At 37.7% G+C, this 22,319-nt stretch overlaps 1 protein-coding gene across 6 annotated transcripts in view; it reads right to left on the minus strand.

Moving 5' to 3' along the window:
* Positions 1-22,319, minus strand: part of TBC1D5 (TBC1 domain family member 5) — a 536,635-nt gene that overhangs the window by 126,615 nt on the left and 387,701 nt on the right. For all 6 annotated transcript variants that reach the window (XM_032860919.1, XM_032860922.1, XM_032860921.1 and 3 more), the window contains one exon: positions 15,176-15,318. In XM_032860919.1, the coding sequence (XP_032716810.1) occupies positions 15,176-15,318 (143 nt within the window). The remainder of the gene's footprint in view (positions 1-15,175; positions 15,319-22,319) is intronic.

Consider the following 22,319-nt stretch of genomic DNA (forward strand, 5'->3'; position numbering starts at 1 on the left):
TCCGAAGACAAAGTACTGAAGCTACACACTTTGAAGAGCGTGTTCAGAGAAATGGAAGACAAAGGTGAGGAAAATATACTGGTTCTGGGGTCAGATGATCTAGGTGAGAATCTTGATCAGATCTAGATTAGAATGCTGGTAGGCACTCATTATGTGTGTGAACTTAAGCAGGGTGCTGAACTTCATGGGCTTTCTTTCCTCCACTGATAAAACCATAATGATGCTTACTCTAGCTGCAGGGTTTCTGTAAAGGAAGCCCTGATGCAAGGGAGTGTGCCTCCCATCTTGCTTTATTCTTGCTGACTGGCACTCTCACCGCCCAAAGCTGAGCCGGCCTCTTCTGTCTCTACTTTTAAATGGCACATTACTGTTCTGGAGTTGTCTAAGGGAGCTGGTTTAAACAGTTTCTCCAGTCATAACAAACAAAAACACAATGCAATCAGTAAAGATGGTCAGAGAATGTTATTGTTTTGAGAAAACTTAGAGCAATACAGTTAAATAACTTACGGGTGATTCCAAGTTAACTGCGCCTACAACTGTTAACACTTGCAAGTAGAACACTTCATTCAAATTATTTAATTTTGTATTTAGATATACTTACTTTCCCCAAGGTAACAAAATGAACCAGGAACAACTAACCAAAGAACACAAAACTAAATGTAGAATTCTTTTTAAAAAATTTCTCTAAAATTAAGAACAGTAATAGCTATCACATATCAAGCATCTAGAATGGGCCTGGAAACTTGCTATATATTACATAAACACACCATGAGTCCTTCTAATCCCCACTAAGGCAGGTATTATCATCAACCCCACATTTTAGATGAGATGGCATTACGGAGAGGATGAACTACACATCTGAGGCCACTGGGCTCCCGAAAGGCAGACAGGGCTAAACAAAGGTCTGCATAGCTGAAAGCCTCACTCTTGACCACCGTATCCTATGCTTTCTTGTATTCCTAGCAGAAAATTCCATGCAAAGAAGGCCAGTTCAGACACAGTGCAGATGGCTTCTGAATGCCAACTATGTGTGAGCCACGGAGAAGCCTCTAAAGATACACTGAGAAAAGCCCTCCATATATAAGGCCAGGTAAAGTAAATTATTTAGAAATAGGCATAAATTCTTGTAGCTAGCTCTTAAGTGGCAGAGAAAACAGATAAGCATGAGTAAAAATTAAAGATAGTTAGCTAACAACAACAAAAAAGAAAACTTTAAGGCCTTAACATAATTTATTTTACCTCTCCACTGAAAACAAAGCCGATGTGTAGGTAAGTGTCTTGCAAAGTACCTGGCATGCAGAAGACATGGTTGCCACTGTGACAACTGCCTCTCTAAGCACCTTCAATTACAGCAACATCCACTCTCAAAACCTAACACGAATGCACACTCTTCCATAAACAATGGGATGGTCCTGGGGCACCTGGGTGGCTCAGTGGGTTAAAGCCTCTGCCTTCAGCTCAGGTCATGATCCCAGGGTCCTGGGATCGAGCCCCGAGTTGGGCTCTCTGCTCAGCGGGAAGCCTGCTTCCCTTCTCTCTCTCTGCCTGCCTCTCTGCCTACTTGTGATCTCTGTCTGTCAAATAAATAAATAAATAAATAAATAAATAAATAAATAAATAAATAAGCAAGCAAGCAAGCAAGCTTAAAAAAAATGGGATGGTCCTTATTTCTTTAGTGGATTTTGTGCAGAAATACGAGAAATTTAAATTCGATTTTTGGAAAGAGAACAATCTCAAGTTCAGCAGAGCTCAATCTTTTTTTCTAGAAAAAAAAAACTTAAAAAAAATTGTTTTAAAGATTTTCAGTAATCGGGGGAGCCTGGGTGGCTCAGTGGGTTAAGCTGCTGCCTTCGGCTCAGGTCATGATCTCAGGGTCCTGGGATCGAGTCCCGCATCGGGCTCTCTGCTCAGCAAGGAGCCTGCTTCCCTCTCACTCTCTCTGCCTGCCTCTCTGCCTACTTGTGATCTCTCTCTGTCAAATAAGTAAATTAAAAAAAATAAAAATAATAAAAGATTTTCAGTAATCAGTACACTTAATGAGTGGTTCGAACTCACAACCCTGAGATCACGAGTTACATGCTTTACTGACTGAACCAGCCAGGCAACCCTAGAAAAAAACCTTTAAGAAGTGCTCTTCTTAATGCTTTCCAAGCTTAATACACTTTAAACAGAATTTATTTTAATCAGGTCAAACAACATAAGAGATCTTCTCAAGAATTTGTATTTTTAAAATACAGTGTTGTCAATGGAAAGGTAGTAAGCAAGCAAGCATCCAAGTGGAAGACTGCTAGTCGGTAGGGTGTGAGCACAGGACAAAGAACATTGTACTAGTGAAGTCAGCATAACTGCATGTTAGCTCCAGAGAGCTGACGGGACTAGGATTAAGCTTGAAACAAATCAGTTACCTGTACAGGCTTACGTTCTGTCATCATCTCTGCCTTGTTACCCATTAAAGGAACTAGTGAGATGATACAGTGCAAAAACCTTTAAGTCTTCTAATGCAAGTTATTACCATTAATGTAGTAACTCTAAGGATATATCTAGAATCGGGGCCCAAGTTCTATTTCTAAATTATAAAATGTTACAGAAATGAAATCTAAAAAATTTAGCATGTATTAAAATTTAAGAAAGAAATAATAACATTAAATAATAATAATAAATAATATGACTCATAGTTTTTGCCTCTTATTTTTAAATCAAGTTCTAACCAATTTGGTTATTTTTAACCAAATGAAGGAAAACCATAGGTCAGGTTTTTAACTGTTTGTCAATCTGAATACAGACACATGTGTGTGTGTTGTATTTCACTGCTTAGTGATTTTTAATTCCCAACTCTGAAATACAGATCTGTCAGTAAACAGGGCTGAGGTACAGAAGATATTTAAGAAGTACTGATGATATCTCTTTCTTGTATTCGCTCAGCTAACAGGCATGTATTAAATAGCTATTTTGATCCATGTACTGCTATCACAAGAAAAAAGACACAATCTCCACTTTCTCTTCATACTGCAGTGGAAGAGCAGGATCAGACTAACTGCAACCCAGGACAGAGCTGGAACAGTGGAGCATCCAGTGGGCTGTGACAAATGCTCGAGTGGAAAGCTGCAAAGTCAGTGAGCATCAGGCAACAAGTGGAAGTAAACGGAGGCAGGATGCTGCGCGGCTCCTGTGACAGGAGTGCTGAGGAGAAATGGAGACATGGAAGCAGGTCGGGGTCCTGCTTAACCAGAGGGGATGGAGTTTGGATTTCACTCTGTAGCTGCTACTTCTGCTAGAAGACTAAGTAATGTGATCCGGTTTGGTTTTAGGAAGATTAATACCAGCACAGGGTGACCAGTGGGAGGGAGGAAGAGGGATAGCATGCAGGGAGCCAGCTGAAATTCTGGTGATACCACAGAGAGGGGAAGATGGATAGTTGAAGTAAGCAAGGGGCTGAGGGGTATAGTGGGCAGAATTGCTGGAAAAATGCATAGGCCTTTACATGCAATTAAATTTGAGATATGTGTGCATATGAGAGAGAAACAGAAAAGCAAAAGCAGACAGTAAGAAATTATCAATAAAAATGTTAACGAATTTACATAATAAGGCTACTTAAAGAATATAGCAACTTTTCATTATTTCTCTGTGGAAGTTTAAAACATAGTTCTGACTTTTATGAAAGTTATACATGTACATAGTTTAAAAAATCCAATCATTCTAGAAGGCTGGTAACGAAAACAGCACTTGCTGTTTCCCACCCCCCTATTTCCCAGTCGCCAGCGGCACTTGCTTTCTTTTAGCTGATTAAAAAAAAAAAAATTACCTCCCATATTGTGGAAAAAAACATGCTAATGTTACTAACTCTGACTTTAAATGTTGTCTACTGACTTCCCAGTCAAGAAGAAGAAGCTTTAACTCACCTTGAATACTGAAAGCCAACCCTCTGCCTCTACAGCCACACATGAGCTCCTGGTCTCCCTCCCTTGATGCTGTTACACCATAATTCTAGTAAGTCAACTTTTAGAGTTTCCATTTTTATAACGAGGCAAATGTTATCTTACACAGTATATCATGACTACTCCTCCTTTTTCCACAGCCACCTTTCTTTCTTGGAGTTTATAACTGCCATATTTTTCATTTACGGTGTCTTGTATGTATTTAATAGGAGTTTAGCCTTATATACTCTCCCAGTTATATACATATATTTTCGAAACTTCAAAAAAAATTTTAGGTCATTTTAGCCATTTCTTTTTCTCCCTCTCTCTCTCCCCGCCCCTTTCATTTTTTTGAGGACATTTCTCAATTTTTCATGAGATCTCTGGCCTGTTCCCTCCTCCCAGAGATGCCCTTTACCTCTTGCAAGCATTGTATCCTTATTTCCTAGAGTACCTACCTTCTTCTTTCGTGCTTTTACACCCTTGTTTTGATGGAACACATCCTCTAAAAGCTTTATACACAGGACATGAATTTTTTGAAAACTTCTCTGTTTAAAGATTTATTGTGACAATTAATGGTTAGGCTAGGTATGGAATTCCAGGCTGGAAATACGTTTCCCTCAGAAAATTGGCAGCTCTGTTCCAGAGTATTTTGGCTTCCAGTTAAAAAGTCTCAAACCATTCTAACTCCCATTCTTCTACGTGACCTATTTCTCTTCTCCCCACCCCCATCTAAATTCATAGTAATGCACCTTAATTTGCATGTATTTTCATATATAATGGACCCTTTCAATTTAGAAACTCATGTTTTTCTGTTCAATTGGAAATTTCTCTTTAATTGCTTCACTGATGATTTTCTCCCTTCTGTTTTTTGTTTATTCTGTGTTTGTTATTTCTTTCTACTCTTTTTCTCTCTATTAAAAGAAATCTCATTATCTAGATGTTGGATCTCCTGGTCTGGTCCTTTAATTTTCTTTCTTATTTTCTAACTCTGTTTTATGTGCTGCTTCTTGGGATATTTTTTCAATTTTATATTCCAATCGTCTTATTTGCATCATATTTTAATTTTCAATTACATTTTTTCTTTTTCTAAGATTTTATTTATTTATTTTAAAGAGAGAGGGAGCAAGTGAGCGAGCTTGCATGAGCTGCAACAGGGGTGGGGTACAAAAGGGAGAAGCAGATTCCCTGCTCAGCAGGGAGTCCAGACACAGGGTTGATCCCAGAATCTGAAGATCATGATCTGAGCTGAAGGCAGACCCTCAACCAACTGAGCCCCCCAAGTGCCAACACTTTTTCCTTTGACTTATGTCTTTCCTAGCTCCTTGAGACATTTCCTCCTCCCTGTGTAGTCTTTGTGTACTCACAGTTGTTTTTTTCTCCTGGTTGCTTATTGAGATCCCTGCTTTCATTTTGATGCTTCCCTCAAATGTTTGGTGATTTTTTGGTGATCTGGTCATGTCCAAGAATGTGCGAGTCCAAAGGTAATTTGAAGCTTTGTGTGCACTGACGAGTGGGTCTGTTAACTCTAGGGTTTACACGGTCATTCTTGGGTAATCCCTGAGCCTACACTTTTAGGCCTTTTCTCTTGGGCTCACTGGGTTCCCCCAGAGAAGAATCTCCCAAATTTCTTCTACAGGGAGGCAGTCTGGTTCTAGTGTTCTAGGAATACTAAAGATGGTAAAAAGAACACTGGTGGGCTCCATGTTCACTGAAACTCCCCAGGTCCCTAGTCCAGACATCCATTTTACCACCTCTAGGATAAATCCTTGACGTACTGGTCAGAGATCCGAGTAAGGCTGGAAACCTGAGTATGTAACAGCTTCTTAAATACACTTTCGACCAGTTCTTGTTTTTCAGTCTTAACTTTTTCCCTCCCCCTACCAATTTCCATGTGATACCTAGCACTGCCAATTTCTATGCTTTTAGGAATTTTATGGGTTATTTCTTGGCTTTCTCCATTATCAACTTTGTATTTAGCTTTCTTGGATCTGCTAAGTCAGTTATCACTCACCCATCTGCTTTCCTACTTCCAAAAATCTCTGTAATCTCCTTCCTAATTCTGTGTCCTGTGTGTTTATGCTATTTAATGGGGTTTCAGGAGCAACAGGGGTAAATGCAGGAGCTCAATATAACACATCATATATGATATCCTTAATCACTTCTTTAATAACATTTCTACTCAGCATCTGGGCAGGTGAACTGACAGGGAAGAAGAATCTAGGTGAGGTGAGGGAGTAACTGAGTGGGGAAAGCCGAGAAAAAAGGTGAAAAGGAGAGAGGGTGAGACCTGGGTGAGAAAGCTGGGGAAGTCAGTAGTCAGGAAGACCAAGATCACCATCACCTTTTCTCTAATCATCAGAGAGAATGACAGTAGTCAACTTGCAGGACTCTTCACATTGTGTTCTGACAGACAGATGGACATGGAATCTTGAATATTTCTGAGTAAGATTCCAGTGATGCACGTAATGTTGCTGGCTTTTGCCCATAGATGGTATGCTGGAGTTCCTGAATCCATCTATTGTACTGAGCTCCTCAAATTTACCATATTATCCAGCAATCATGCTCCCTGGTATTTATGCATATGAAATGAAAACTTATGTCCACACAAAAACTTGCACAGTGATATTTGCAGTGGCCTTATTCATAGTTGGCCAAAAGCTGGAAGAAACTAAGATGTCCTTTAGTAGGTGAGTGGATAAACTGTGGTACATCCAGACAATGGAATATTATTTGGTGCTAAAAAGAAATCGGCCATCAAGCCATGAAAAGACATGGAGGAAACTTAAATGCATATTACTAAGTGAAATAAACTAATCTAAAAAGCCTACATACTGTATGATTCCAACTATATCGTATTCTGGAAAAGGTAAAATTATGAAGATAATAAAAAAATCAGTGGTTGTCATGGGTTATGGGGATGAACAGGCAGAGCACAGAACGTTTTTACAGCAGGGAAACTACGCAGATCTTACTATAATGAGGGATAGATGTTGCTATACGTTTTGTCCAAATCCATAGAAGGTACAAATTATATTGTAAACTAGGGACTTTAAGTGGTAATGATGTGTCACTGTAGGCTCAATTATAGCAAATGCACTACTGTAATGAGGAAAGTTGACAGTGGCGTAGGCTGTGTGTATGTGGGGGTAGGGGTACCTGGGAATTCTGTACTTTCAATTCCACTTTGCTGCAAACCTAAAACTTCTTTAAAAAGAAAGGTCTGTGATTTTAAAAATCTAACCACAAAAAAAAGTACTACTATGATGTATCAGCCTAACTTAGTGAAATTTTATAAGATTTTTAAACTAAAATATAAATATAAATGGCATTTATAATTCAAAGGGTTATATTAATATCCATATCTGTGATGGTCAGAAAATGAGTGGCAACATTTAATGTCTGGGAAGGAAGAGAGCTGGCAGTCAGGAAGTGCTTAAACACTCCTTAAAAAACAAGACCACCAATTTGTGCGTTGATGAAAACTCTGTAACACACTACTATGTAATTGAAGAGAGCCTTTGTTTCTTAGTCCCTGAGGTTGGGTAAAGCTTTTCCAGGAAAGATGAATAAATTCAATTTGTAGTTGAAATAAACTGCATTTTGACATCAATATAATGTTGAACATGCTCTTAATGAGAAAATAGAGAAATAGAAATTCTGGGGTAGGACAGATGGAAACACTGGCAGAGAGACAGGTATAGGCTGAGGAGTTTAAGCAGAGATCTAAAGCAAAATGAAGAGGAACGATGTTTGTAAGCCATGAAGAAGATACAACTGCCACACAAAGCCAGGCCAAGAGATGGCTAAAGATGACCCTAGAGAAAACCCAGGAAAATGACAGGGTTGTGACATGTTCATGCTGGCTGAAAACACAAGGTAAGAAGTGGGTAAAAGGGCCAAGAAGAAAAGTTTTCCATTTACCAAGTGTTCAGAGAGAGTGTATGTTAAAAGATACCATAAACATTTAAGAGATACTTTCTTTTTTAAAAATTTTTAATCCCTTTTATTATGTTCAGTTAGCCAACATATAGTATATCATTAGTTTTTGATGTAACGTTTGATTCATTAGTTGCACATAACACCCAGTGCTCACCACAACATGTGCCCTACTTACAACTCATCATTCTGTTACCCCAATTCCTACCCCCCACCCACAGAAACCCTCAGTTTGTTTCCCTGGGTCCAGAGTCCTCTCATGGGGAAAAGGAGAGAAACTGAAGGGGAAGAAATCAGTAAGAGATACTTTCTAGTTAGGAAAATCTACTGTTAAATGAAGTTGACTATATTGTTTTAGTTATTGTAAATCAGGAGAAATGTTTTTCTTAGGCACTCATCAAAAAAAATTAAATCAACAGAAAAAGAGATGTAAAAAATCTGATGCTAAAAAGTAGACAATGCTTGCTTCAAAAAAGCCATGTCAAAAAGTGTATTAAAAAAAAAAACTATTCATTTGAGTTCTTACTCTAAAAGCTTCTTGGCACCTGTCTTCTCAGCAGTTACTGTACACATATCCATGCCACCTCCCCAGTCCAGGCCTTTAGGCTACCCTTCCATCTGAGACCACCCCCAAAACTGAGCACATGAAGAGCGCCAGATGCTTTGAAGGTTAGGGAAGAACTGTAACACATGTGGTTCTGGTCCTGAAGAGCCTACAATCTGTTTTAGAAGGTAGGACTAACGTGCAATAAGGAACAGCGTAAGACAGAGTATAATTAAATGTTACACTGCGTTGTATTGATTAAAATCTTCTAGGAATACAAAAGTGAGAAATCGATATGGGCTAGAATAGTTGGGGAAGGTTTGGGAAAAAGCTGCCTTGTCCTAGGCCTGATAATAGAAGTACAATTTAGGTAAGTAGTGCCAGGGGAAAGAGAGAGCCACATGAGTGACTTTATTATAGTTTGGAATAAGGCCGTAAAAACAATACTGTGATGAGAGTATGGCTGTTAATAAACTATTATAGGAGTAATGGTTCATGAGTAGACTTCCTTATCTCCTAACCTTTATCAGTGTATATAAGCTTCATCCATATAATGCAGCAAAGAATCAAAAAACACTTCTTATAACACATAAGACAATAAACTTGTTATGGTTTGATTAAAATGTTTGGGAATAATTCTATTTCAAAATGGATCCTATGTGGGACGCCGGGGTGGCTCAGTGGGTTAAGCCGCTGCCTTCGGCTCAGGTCATGGTCTCAGGGTCCTGGGATCGAGCCCCGCATCGGGCTCTCTGCTCAGCAGGGAGCCTGCTTCTTCCTCTCTCTCTGCGTGCCTCTCTGCCTGCTTGTGATCTCTGTCAAATAAATGAATAAAATCTTAAAAAAAAAAAAAAAGGATCCTATGTAATTTTAGTAAAGCAAAAGTTTCATTCAAAGAATAGCCATTTGACCATGACTTCAATGGTTAAATTTTAAAATCTGTATAATGTTCATATTATTTTTCCCAATGTGCAATTTTACTTTTTACTTAATAAGATCAAGGTAGGGCTTGAAGAACAGAAAAGGTAATATGAGAACCAGCCCGCCTGCCACTAGCCCTATGGCCTCGATCAGGCTTCCTAACATCCAAATACGGCAGCTGGGCTTAAACTTTGAAGGCTCATGAAGATGTTTATACGAAATCTATTAAGTGGTTGAATACTATACTTGCCTCACTAACTGGAGTACTTTTAAAGTGAATGAAAGCTTTGTTCCAGGTACAGAAAGAACACGATAAGGGTACTTTTGTTAAAAATTAAGTATGAGATGCCACGAGTAGTGAAAGGGGCAGAATAAGAACAAAGGGGGGACGGGAGTAGGGCACGAGGACCCAGCTCCACAGACCAACTGTGACTGTTTTAAATCACTTAACTGCCAAGGGCACTGTATTAGTTTGCTAGAGCTGCTGTAACCTAGTGCCTAAAAACTGGACAGTTTAAAACCAGGGACATTTATTGTCCAACTGTTGTGGAGGATACAAGTCTGAAATCCAGACTGAAATCCAAGTCTGAAATCCATGCTGACGGGCCATGCTCCCTCTCAGACCTGCAGGGAAGAACCCTCATCACTTCCCACTTCCAGTGCTGGCTTGTTCCTTCGCAGGCTCGGAGGGAGGACCTGTTCTACGCTTTCTCCTCGCATGTAGTGACAGCTAAAAAACCTTGGTGTTCCTCATTCCAATCTGTACCTCCGTCTTCATATGGCATTATTCTCCCTGCGCGTCTTCATGTCAGCTTCCCTCTGTGCACGTCTGTGTCCAGATATGTTCCTTTATGTAAGGACACTATTGCATTAGGGTGCCTGTCCTACTCCAATATGACTCATCTTGACTAATGATATCTGCAACAACCTATTTCCAAAGGTCATAGTCTGAGGTACTAGGGGTTAGGACTTCAGCATATCTTCACACCTCATCAGTGCCTGTAAAATCAGGATTTTAGATTAGATGCAGTTGGCCATTTTTCAGGTTATACAGCCCTTTGAGAAGAGGATGTAAAGTATATACCCTCGGCCCTGGGAAATGCACACGTACATGATATTTTGCACAGTATCAGCATGATCACTGGCCCTTTGAAGCCCTACACTGAACGCCTAGGAGGATGCGGTCACTGGAGGAAGGCTCTTTTAGTTTCCCCAAGCGCACCATTCTTTGAGCTATAAATATATCACCTATAAATATATCGGCTTGAAGAGAATATATGTAATGCCCAGAGCCTCACACTGTGGTGTTCAGTTAGACTTTTTTTGAATGAATGGGCTTGAAACTACTACATGTAATAAACATCACCACTCTGGATGCTCTAGGCAGGGCACCTGCTAGAATCAGAATCCACTGAAATGGAATAAAAACTTGACACTAAAGTTCTAACTGGAACACTGAGGCTGGCGAACTGTCCATCTTCTTCTTGTCTTTGACCATGGCCCAAAATGTAAGCTCGTTTACTAGTCCCATCCTCCCATGCATTTGACCCAATCCTGTTCAGAGTCCTCCTCCTGCTACTCCTCTCCCTCTCCCATCTTTTCCTCTGGGGAGTAATGCCTGTGCCTCTGGGCCCAGCCTTCCTGGAGTTACCACTGCCTGGGCATCCTCCAGCAGGGGGGCAGAGGATGCCACCTTGCTACCATGATTCTTGGTCAAGTGTCCACAGAGGACCAAACAAAAATCCCAGTTGCCTCACAATATCTTGATCTCCTTAATGACTTACTTTCCCCTAAACTAACTTCGACTGTTCTGGCCGTACCCAGAACTGCTCCATGTCCTCTTGTTTGACCACACCTCTGGTGCTTTTCAATCTCATACCCTACTTTAAATCCCTTCACACTCTGATTTTCCCATCGTCTTTTCCTGGCCGTGCCTTCCTCCCCCACACATCCCAAACCACCCTCATAAAATGCGCTCAACACCCTCCATCCTTCTGCTTCCCTTCAGGTCTACCTAATGATTTGGACCTGGGCGTCGCTTGGAGCCTAGATCATGAGCTGCTTTCTTTGTATCTGCCTGGACTGCTGAGCATGCCTTGTAAAATCATAATGTTAAGTCCTGGTGCTGTTGCCCACTGTTTGTCTCTGCAGAATAGGATCTTCAACAGTTAGACCATCTTGTCCTAGTCCATGGTCAACCATCTCTCCCACACTTCCCAGGTAACTCCCCTAAAACTCCTAAAACCCTACCATGCCTCACTCACAGCAGACAACCTTGCTTTCTCCTTTATCAGACATGGGATTCCTCCACTTCCCATCCCATCTACCTGTAAACTAGCGTACTTCTGAAACCTGCCTAGTACATTCTTCCTGGATCAGCACCAGCTTTTATTCCTGCTCCCCAGTCAGTCTGCTACAGGATTCCTGACTTCATTCCACTGTCTCTAAGCCCTTATTTCTTCAATTATTTCACTCAAAAAATATTTGTCAAGATCGCGATGTACTGGGCCCTGTTCTGGATGCCAGGATATAGCAGGGAAACCAAGACAGACAAAATCTGGTCTCTTGTTGTGGGGTAGGGGAGTGGGTGTGAACAACAATAAACAAGTAAAAAACCTCAAGTAAACAGGATAATTTATCTTTTCATAGATCTCATCAATGGAGCGGGGAAAAACTAGTATTGATCCTTTATAGAACTTAAGACCAAGTGAGAAGTAAACCCTTGGTTGGTTCTCCCCCATCTCCAGTGAACCCTGATCTCATCCTAAAGATACCCATCCACCCTTCCTTGCCTCTGCACTGATCCCTAGTTACATCTTTCTTCTCCTCTGCTCCGCTTTCTTTAAAGATTATTCTACACATGCTATCTCCACATTCTTTCCTTTTCATTTAATTGACTTTTCAGTTGAAACTATAGTTTATACAGAAGACAAGAGGAATGACAACAAAACTGTAGGAAAAGCTATTATACTTAACCGTCCAGTCACTCCTCAACCCATCATAATCCAGCCTCTGCTTTACCACTCCACTAAACCATTCTGGCAAAGGTATTTGATGACTGTCCCTCCAGAGGGCCAAGTCTGAATGGACATTTCCTGCCTGACCTTTTTATACCTCAGTATTCCCAACCCACATGACTTCCCTTGGCTCAGATAATACAGTCCTATGAGGTTACAACACAAGCCCTTCCTTCTCTGGTGCCTTAAACACTGAGGTCAACTTCAGAGTTCCATCTTTGCCCATCTTCTTTTTCTGTAAGCACCCGCCTTAGATAGGCTGAGTGTGTAATTCTTATCATCCTAATGGGATGCCTTTGAGAGTGAAAGAGGGAAGTATTAATAATTACCACTCTTGACTAGCAGGTGTAAATCAAGACTGCCCCAAACAAATCAGGATATATGGTTACCCTTTTCTTAGGGGTCACATCTACTCTTATGGTTTTAACTAACACATACCTATTAACCATTTGCAAAACTGAATCTGTAGCCCTGATTGTGACATTGAGCTTTATTTTCCAAATCTTCAGGTTGTGATTTCTCACAGATCTCAAGTTCAGTAGGGCCAAAACATAATCATTTCCATTCCTAAAACCTGCTAATCCTTGCATTTCCTATCCAAGTTATGCATATTACCCAGCCACTCAACTCTCCAAGCTGGAGATCATTTTAGACTTCCTGTTCTCCCTCACCCATCATATTTATGCACCAAGACATACTGACTTTAGTTTTGAGGATTTCTCTAATCTACAGTTTTCCCCTTGGACTTCTGTCTTACCTTTTATCTTACTTGCTTGCTCTACTCTTGTCTCCCTTAAGTCTGTTTTCCACAGGGCTACCAGAGTGATCTAACACTGGCTGTACTTTTGCTGTGAACCTTTCAGGAGCTTCCTAATATTTATCGGATAAAGACATCCATCATGATCCTATTCCTGTTCACTTTCTTTGGTCTCATAACCTGCTGGGTCTCCCTTTGCACTCTAATACCAAATGCCTATATACACATATAGGCAACTTGGGGCTCAATCCCAAGACCATGAGATCGTGGCCTGAGCTGAATGCAGACGCTCAACCAACTGAGCCACCCAGGTGCCCCTCACTGCCCCTCCTTTAAATTTTCATATTACCTATCCATACCTCAACCACAGCACTGGATATGTTAGCTTAAAATTGATTATGTCACTCTTTCCTACTATTGTAAAACTTCTTGAGCATAGGGGCAATGGCCCTTAATATTTAATAGTCATCCTATTTTTAGGAGCTCTCATCCACGGTTCTGGATTCAACCAGGCAAATTAAAATAAACTAGTCTAAATATTGAAATGAATACACAACTTCGTTATCCTTGCATTTTTCCACATCTGCCCATAGATTTTATAACATCAATAGATGGACTGAAAATGTGTAAGGACTTCAGTTACCAAAAATTTGCCTTTTTTACGAAATTAATGAAATCTTAGCATAGCAAACAGGATTAAATTAAAAAAAAAATCTAGTTGTGATATACCAAAGTTAAGAAAAGAGCAAATACTCCATTGTTTAAGATTAAAGAAAATCAGAATACATTTCGACAGTTGTTTGAATTGGAAAATTCTGTGGAAAGATTATCCTAAACCACTTTTTTAATAAAAGAGGCTAATCATTCCTTTTTTATTATTTACATTAAAAATTCACACTACTTTAAAATGAGAGCTTAGTATCGAATATTCTAAAATCCAGTATCCATCAAATCTACCCAAACATCTTTCTCTACTTTCCAGATGTTAGCTCTTATGATTTCCATGTTCTTATATGATTAGCTCTGACTCAGAAAGAAGGAACTTTTCACTTAGTCTGTCAAAACCCAAACTATTTGACCTTCGAGGCACAGAAAAAACCCACAATTTTTGGATAAAATGTGGTGCTCCTGTCACTTGTTCATTCAAGTAATTTTGAGGGCATTAAAAAAGTATAATCTAAAATTTTAAAGAATATTATTAGCGTCACCAGAGGCACAACAAGAGCATCTGGTGCCACTGGTATTCAGTGAACAAATAAAGAGAACCACACAGCAGTGTAACAGTCAAGATTATGAATGATTCCAAACAGTTCATGTTCTGACAAAGTCCTACTCCTAAGAGGTTTTTTTTCTTATTTCCTATTTAATCATCACTTTGTGCAATCTTCCTAATTATATTTTGGCTTACAAATCTTGTTTTGTGAACAGTGATTATTTTTTTGAGAAGGAAAACAATTTGAGGTATTTCAAAATTTAAAACATGCTCTGGTATTTTCTTCAAGCTGAAGATTATCAGAGTACTCCAGACAGGCACCGGCTTCCCAGCTATGGCAAGCATCCTAAGGTAGATCTCATGAGATAGGAATACGTCTACCATTTGGCAATCTACTGAGAAATACATTTGGCCAAAATATAACTGAGAAGAAGTTAAAATATCTTTAAATGTAATATTTATTTTTTATTGGCAAGTTGTTGATACTATAAAAATAGCTCCAATCTCCTGATAAATATCTTTGAGTACTCCCTACCTGTCAGAAGGTGGAGCTCTAAACATATCTGAAATACGGGCTTTTTATTTGTGCATTTCACAAATTTGTGTAATGAGGAGATTAAAGCAGGAGTAAAGTCTTTAGAAAAATGGCTCTGAAGAATAGTCTAATTCTCTCAGGACAAAATCACCCACATCTCCCAATAGGTACATAGTTAACTAACAAAAAAGATATTAATATGCTCAATATATTACCTACTATAAAAATGCAGGCACAGTAATTCAGAATAAAAGAACAAGTATACTTAAAAGATAAAATACATTCAAAAAATCAGGACCACCTACTTGGATGTAGGCAAGGTCATTAACACTTACAAGCATCTCGGATGTAGAGTAACATGGCTATGAAGATATAATCAACTAAACTCAGGCTGAGGCCATCTGCAAACAAGGCATCCCAGACCACCAGAAGATCCTGCAGGGGGAACTCTCGTCCAAACAGTAGCCGGACCCATCGTCTGGAAAGAAACAACACCAAAATTCAGAAATGTGTACTTCTGGAAGTAATATAAAGAGGAATCATTTTCTTCTATACTTGTGAAAAAAACAATAATTTTTAATTGATCACACAAGGCAAATACTATACATCAAATATATAATACAGTAAAATCCAAGTTTTAAGCTTTCAAATGAATTTTATAATTTTATAACTGGGCCACAATCGTTGAAGTTTATTTCTATACATATAAAACACTACCATGATATTTTTAAAAGGTAGAAATCTTTCATATTTAATACAAATCCCAAATCTCAAAAGGCAAAGAGGAAAATGAATGCAGAGCGGTCTGACAGTTGCCTCATAGGTAAGGTTAGGAATTTAAAAAATAGAATTTTCTAAAATTTTATGATCACTACTGATTTGGGTGTTGTTGTTGTTATTAACTGAACTTTTGCAAATAATTGTACAGCAATTAACTATAACCAAGTAGAAACCTGCATTCGCACATTTCACTCTTATTTTAAAATATTCATTTTAAAATTAAATGTTGTTTAAAAAATATATATATATAGTCACAGACAGCTATTTCAAATGAAACAAATAGTAATACTTTATTTTTAACTTTAGAATAGATACACCTTTTTAGTGAAGTTATCTTTTTAGGGCTGTTTATAAGAAGAGTCACTTCTATGGCCAGGAAAATGAGTATCTGTGCTGTAAGCACATCTGGGTAGCTTATAAGAATACTGAACAAGATCTGCATATAATTATATGTCATAAACAGCTATACTTCAAACTTTCAACAAACGCTAAAGTACTCATAAATAATTCTTAGAAGAAAATTAAAATAATTCACTTTGATATCCATTTTTTATCCACTTACATCTAATTGTATATAACATGGCTACAATTTCCTTACACAAACCTTTCTACAGGAATTTCAGCTTGAATTCTATGTGGTTCTGGCACATAACAAAGAATCAAAAATTCCAAATTTCTAGTATACTAAGTAGCACAGAAGAGAGGGAATTCTTGAAAAAATTAGTTAAAACAGATTACCTCCTCACAAAATTAGAAACCAAATATAACCATCTGTGGGGTTAAAGTGAGCACCAACCACTCCCCCACCCCCGTCCTGAATTCAAATACTTTCTTCAGGGAGTATCATATTTAAGGAGAAATCAAAGCTGTGATAATGTAGTGTAGAATTACACAAATGTATCACAGTTATTAGGAACCATATACCATACAATCAAATACTAAAGTTCTTTCATTCACATTATCAAATTAATCAATAGAATAATTAAACTCTATTTTCAATTACATCTTAAATTATGAAACTCAATTTTTCAGGAAAAAGATTGAATGCCTAAGTAACATTTATCTTTTTAAAAATGTTACAGTATCATTTACAATTTTTATTTATCTTTCAATTCTTATTCTACTTCCACTATGAGAGGTGACTAAAATAAATTATTTTTTTGGTTTAATATTGCCTGCAGTTATGTAATTCAGGGAAAAACATTCTTTCTCCACACATTTTTAATTCTTTCAAATTACAAATGCCAATATTTACTATTCTAAGCTCCAAAATATCTCTAAATTACATAGTTTGTTCTTCTTAATGACAAAGAATTAACTGGTCTTGCAAGGAGTATCAGGGGAAGCACAGAATGGGCAAATCCAAAAGTAGCTGGATTAAACCATTTTAGGCATCTGTTTAAAGAATCTTTAAACTTATAATTGTATCTGCATTATTAAATGACTAGAACAGAATGTGGTCATTTACAGTTATTCAACTGATTCAACTGGAAGAAAAATTCATCAAAAAAATTACATTTAATATAAAACATGCTGACTGTGGTTGGTAACACTGTATTGATAATTGAAATTTGCCAAGAGAACTAAAATATTCCTACCATAAATGAATGAATGAATGAAAGAATGAATAAAGAAAATGTGTGAGGTGATGTATATTATATGCTAATTAACAAGATGAAAGGAATCCTTTCACAATGCATACATGTAGCAAATCATTACAATGTACACTTTAAATAGCTTACAATTTTATGTCAATTATATTTCAATAAAGCTGAAAAATAATATAATTAAGAATTATCTTGGTTGGGGTGCCTGGGTGGCTTAGTGGGTTAAGTGTCTGTCTTTGGCTCAGGTCCCAATTCCAGGGTCCTGGGTTCGAGTGCCATGTCCAGCTCCCTGCTTAGTGGGGAGTCCGCTTCTACCTCTCCCTCTGCCCCTCCCTCCGCCCCTCCCTCCAGCTTGTTCTCTCTCTCCCCATCCCCCAAATAAATAAATAAAATCTTTTAAAAAAAGAATTATCTTGGTTTAATGGACAGGCAAATTTTGGCAGTTTCAAAATAGAAAATTCCGACATTTAACTGATACTTCCTGGTTCAAATCTGGATGTCAGTACAAAATTGAAGAATTACACCTACATAATGGTAGCTACACACTTGAGGTGAGCATAGCATAATGTGTAAACTTGTCGAATCACTATGTTGTCCATCTGAAACTAATGTAGCATTGTGTCAACTAAACTCAAAGAATTAAAAAAAACGAAAAAAAAGAATCATACCTATAAACTTGTACTGTGCCTTGAACTCACTCCTTTCATTCTTGGAGGTTATTTTAATACTTTCCTTATTTGAATAAGCCCACTTATGTAACTAAGGCTGGTGTTTCCTGAAGGACATTATTTTTGCTTACCCTTCTTATGTGTGGGTGGAAAATTTTCTGTTTTTCCTGCTATTTCCCATTAAAAGCAAAATGACTTTTGAAAAAAGTTACATGTCTCATGCTAAAATAGATATCATTTAGCAAAAACAAATAAAAAAAAAATGATGGTCTGATATTCGCCATAGAGAATACCATCTTTTTGCCCCTTGCTTAAAGCTCAAAGTCCTCTCATTTTCTTAGGAAAATCACAGTTTTGGTTTCATCAGAGCTAGAAAGAAAGAAAGAACGAACAGACAGAAGGGAAGAAAAAGAAAGAAAGAAAGAAAGAAAGAAAGAAAGAAAGAAAGAAAGAAAGAGGGAGGGAAAGGAAGGAAGAAAGGAAGGAAGAAAATAGGAAGGAGGGGGAGGTAGGGAGGGAAGGAAGAAAGGAAGGAAGAGAGAAAGAGGGGAGGAAGGAAGGAAAGAATGGAAAGAGGAAGAAATAAAGGAAGGAAAGAGGGAAAGAGAGAGAGGAAAGAAGGGAGAAAGGGGAAAAAAGGGAGAGAGAGGGAGGGAGGGAAGGAAAGAAGGAAGGGAGAGAGAGAGATGGAGGGAGAGAGGGGGAAGGAAGGGAGAGAGAGAGAAAAAAAAAGAGAGAGAGAGGCAAGGAGTGGGGAAGAAGGAAAGAAGAAAATACCCCCCTCCTTTTAAAGAAATTATTTCCTGTTATTTCTATAACAAAACGCCCTGTTACTGCTCAAAGTCACCCAACTTTCCTGCTGCTTGGGGTTTTTAAGCTTAGCTTCAAAAATGACCCCACAGATACCTACGTGCAGCAATCTCCACTGCAGCACTGTCAGGAGGGAGAACTGCAAATATATTGTCATCTACATTGAATAAAACATATCATCAAAACTACACACAACGTAAGTCCTCAGTACTTTTATATTTAATATGTAATCTATGATGTGCTGCTTTATAAATGTTTCACATTACTTTATTTTTGAAGTTTCACCTTGCCAAGTACACTGCTAAATAATTCCAGGGCAAAAACCAAATTCTGTGTACGTGTGTGTGTGTGTGTGTGTGTGTGAGAGAGAGAGAGAGAGAGAGAGAGACAGAGACAGAGACAGAGACAGAGAGAGACAGATGAAGAGAGACAGGAGACAGAAAAAGAGAAATATCCAGAAAGTTCTTTGTAAAGAGCTCTGTACACTTTGCTGAGTGCTCTTTGTGTTTACCGAGGTCTTGATAAACTCACTGTGAAGCCACCTGTCATGCTACTGAGAGGCAAAGGTGTAGCTAAATTGAAAGTACAGGCAGTGATCTTGTTAGAGGCAACATAAAAATAATTCAGGAAGTGGGAAAAAAAAAAAACCCAGAAACACATAAGGAAAAAAATTTATTATTAGATGCTTGGCATGTTCCTTTTATATAAGACTGTTATACATGCAAGGATATAAAATTAAAGCAAAACACAGTTTCCTGTATCTTTTATGCGATTATAGGAAAATTAAAGCCAAATTCTCAAAATATTTAAGTAGTACTGTATGACTAATGGAAAGCTTTGGGACCAACAATGACCTTATCAATAATTTAATCATTTTAATCCCTACTGGATTTAGTTCATACATATATTCACCACACACAAAATTTCCTGTGCTATTTTGGGCTTTCTTCATTGAGCTTAAAAGCCAAGGAAAAATTCCGTTCTTTATGGAATGAGTTACCAGCAGAAATTATTTCAGTAAGCTTTTGTATTCTTAGAAAGGAAAACTTACTCGAAGAAATGAGGTCTTAGAAAGAAGTCACTCCTAAAATTAACATGCTTTTATTGCAGTTAAAAATATTTAGCGCAAGTTTAACTTACACTTAAGGGTAGCATTAAGGCTTTCTTTTCCCCTTCAAGATAGCTTCAGTTTAATTGCTTCATACTATTAATCTTGCTTTATGTATGTTACACCTGCAGATTGCAATGCTCATAACCGTACACATTTTATCACTTGTGATAATACAATAATTCATATTTTACCAGACCTACTTAGTAATTAAAATCTACACAAACAAAAAAAGACCATCTGAGGTATTAAATTTAATAATAAACCACCCAAAGACAGGACTGTTTCTATGTCTGCAGTTATACCACTATTCTCAATTTAAAATTTCTGTGTAATTAAGCTGCTATCCCCAGGGGATCAGTAACTCCTGATGGTATTATTGCTTGGTGAATGACCCGTGGAAACACCAAGAGAAATCCATTTTTTCTAGTAGTTTATGACAATGACCAATTTGAGGTTCATACTTCATCCAACATGGCTGTAGTAGGTTATACATGCAGAAAGAGACTTCTATACTATATCTTAATTTCTTTTTCCTTTAATGACTCTTTAGTAAGATATAGGCATAGCCAGCTTAGAAGAACAAGTAAAATAAAAAAAGGTATATTCAATTTAATTTAACAAACATTATAAAGGTATCTTAAGCAACTTGTGATCACAAAATGATAGCACTGGACAAGCATACTGGAACACAATAGAGCAATGTTCAATTTTTGTTTAATGATATTAATTTTGCTTTTTTGCCTTCTGTTCACTTGTACTTTTCAAAGCTAACAATTAATTTTTAAATAACCCAAGCAGGGTAGAGAATAAACACAGAATCCAAATTCTGTATTAGTGTCAGAGGAAAACAACAGCAAACCAAAGCGTTCATCTCTGTGGTTGGTAGCTCCTTGATGAAGTTGAGGCTCTTCTTATATTGTGTTCCTTTGCACCCAGTTCTTTCTAAATTAATTTACCCTGAGTTTTCCTTTATATCAACTCTGTGAAAATAGTCTTAAAATTAAAACCAAATATTGCAGTTCTTATAATTAGGGTCACAAGGCATTCTCATCTTTAATTCTTTCTTCCTTGCTGAACAGAGCTACAAAAGATGGAAGCCAAAATAAAGCATTTTTTCCAATTTCACATTCTTCTTAACAGTGCTACAGAATACATTATTGGAAGGTGCTTAGCCTATTCATGAATTTTTTTCTGTATCTAATACTATTTCAATTCAGTACTCTTAAAAAATGTTTGGGATCTGCATGGGTTACAGAAAGATTTGAATACTTCAAGCCCATTAAACTCTGCCTCAAAAGCAGAAGGAACTGAAACTCTGAATTAGTTATTATCTTTACAGAACTCAAATTTTATTTCTATGTGCACCTTGTAATCCATGGGCTGAACCCAGCTTGAATTTAGCTTTCTGGGAACACGTGTTAAACTTAATTTAACCCCCACAGGATATGTACACCAACTGTTAAAAATATGTTTTTGACTTTGGGGAAAATTCTCTATTCCTTTAAGAGGGCAGTACGTAGCCCTTTATTAAGGAAGGTTTCTTATTCCAAAAATAAGTTCCTAATAATTACCACCCATTCCTACTGTAATTTATTCTCTTTGCCAAATGTTTGAAGCTGTTTTGTCAGAACAACTGTAATACACCCTTTGCAAAAATAGTTTGAATAGAAAACAGAGCTTGTGCATTTTTCTCATGAGAATCCTGAGGATAGAAGATGACCATCATATGTTCAGAAGCTGTATAATCTTTGAATATTTTCTCTCTCTCTCTGTCACTCACACACACACAAATACACATACACACACTCAAACACCCCTCTCTTAAATGTATACCTGCTATTTGGTTTACAAGTATGGTATTTCAAGGGCTAAGAATTTTAGAAAGTGTGACTTACCAGCAAATTCAAATAAACCTATAAAATATGGTATTCCTTCAATACAGATTTTGCTGTAGGAATAGGATGTGCTCTCTTTGAGAATCCTATTTTATAGTCCAACCAGTATGCAGTTAGAATATGAGTCCTGCCTTGAAAGGACTATGGGAGTAAAAGTAGCTAAGAACTGATTTTTCTATCCTGTCACTTGCTTGGGCTCCACTAGTAGTCAGCTGCTACTGGACATCTCCTTGAGAAAATTACGTGGAAGCCACTACTGCCTATAAACAACACCATGAAGAATTAATGGACAGTTGGTGGTTATGTTGGGAAATTTAATTTTAGGCTGCGTGAACACCACTCTTTATTAATAACTACAGATAATTTTTACTTCTAAAAAGTCTGTAAATAGGCTTTGTTCTGTCATTTTACCTTTGGAAAGGGAATTATGATCAAATCAGTCTTCTAAAAGAGCATAAGGAGAACTGCTAAAAATAATTGCTCCTATCCTCCCTAATCTGAAACTCATTAAAAAACAAAAACTTGCGTGACTTTTTTTTTTTTCTTCAAATTGTCATAGACCATTTCAAATACCAATGGGATCTTAACCTCTCTGAGTAACACTTTTC

The sequence above is a fragment of the Lontra canadensis genome, unplaced genomic scaffold (assembly GCF_010015895.1).
Source record: "Lontra canadensis isolate GAN:19392208 unplaced genomic scaffold, GSC_riverotter_1.0 scaffold20, whole genome shotgun sequence".
NCBI lineage: Eukaryota > Metazoa > Chordata > Mammalia > Carnivora > Mustelidae > Lontra > Lontra canadensis.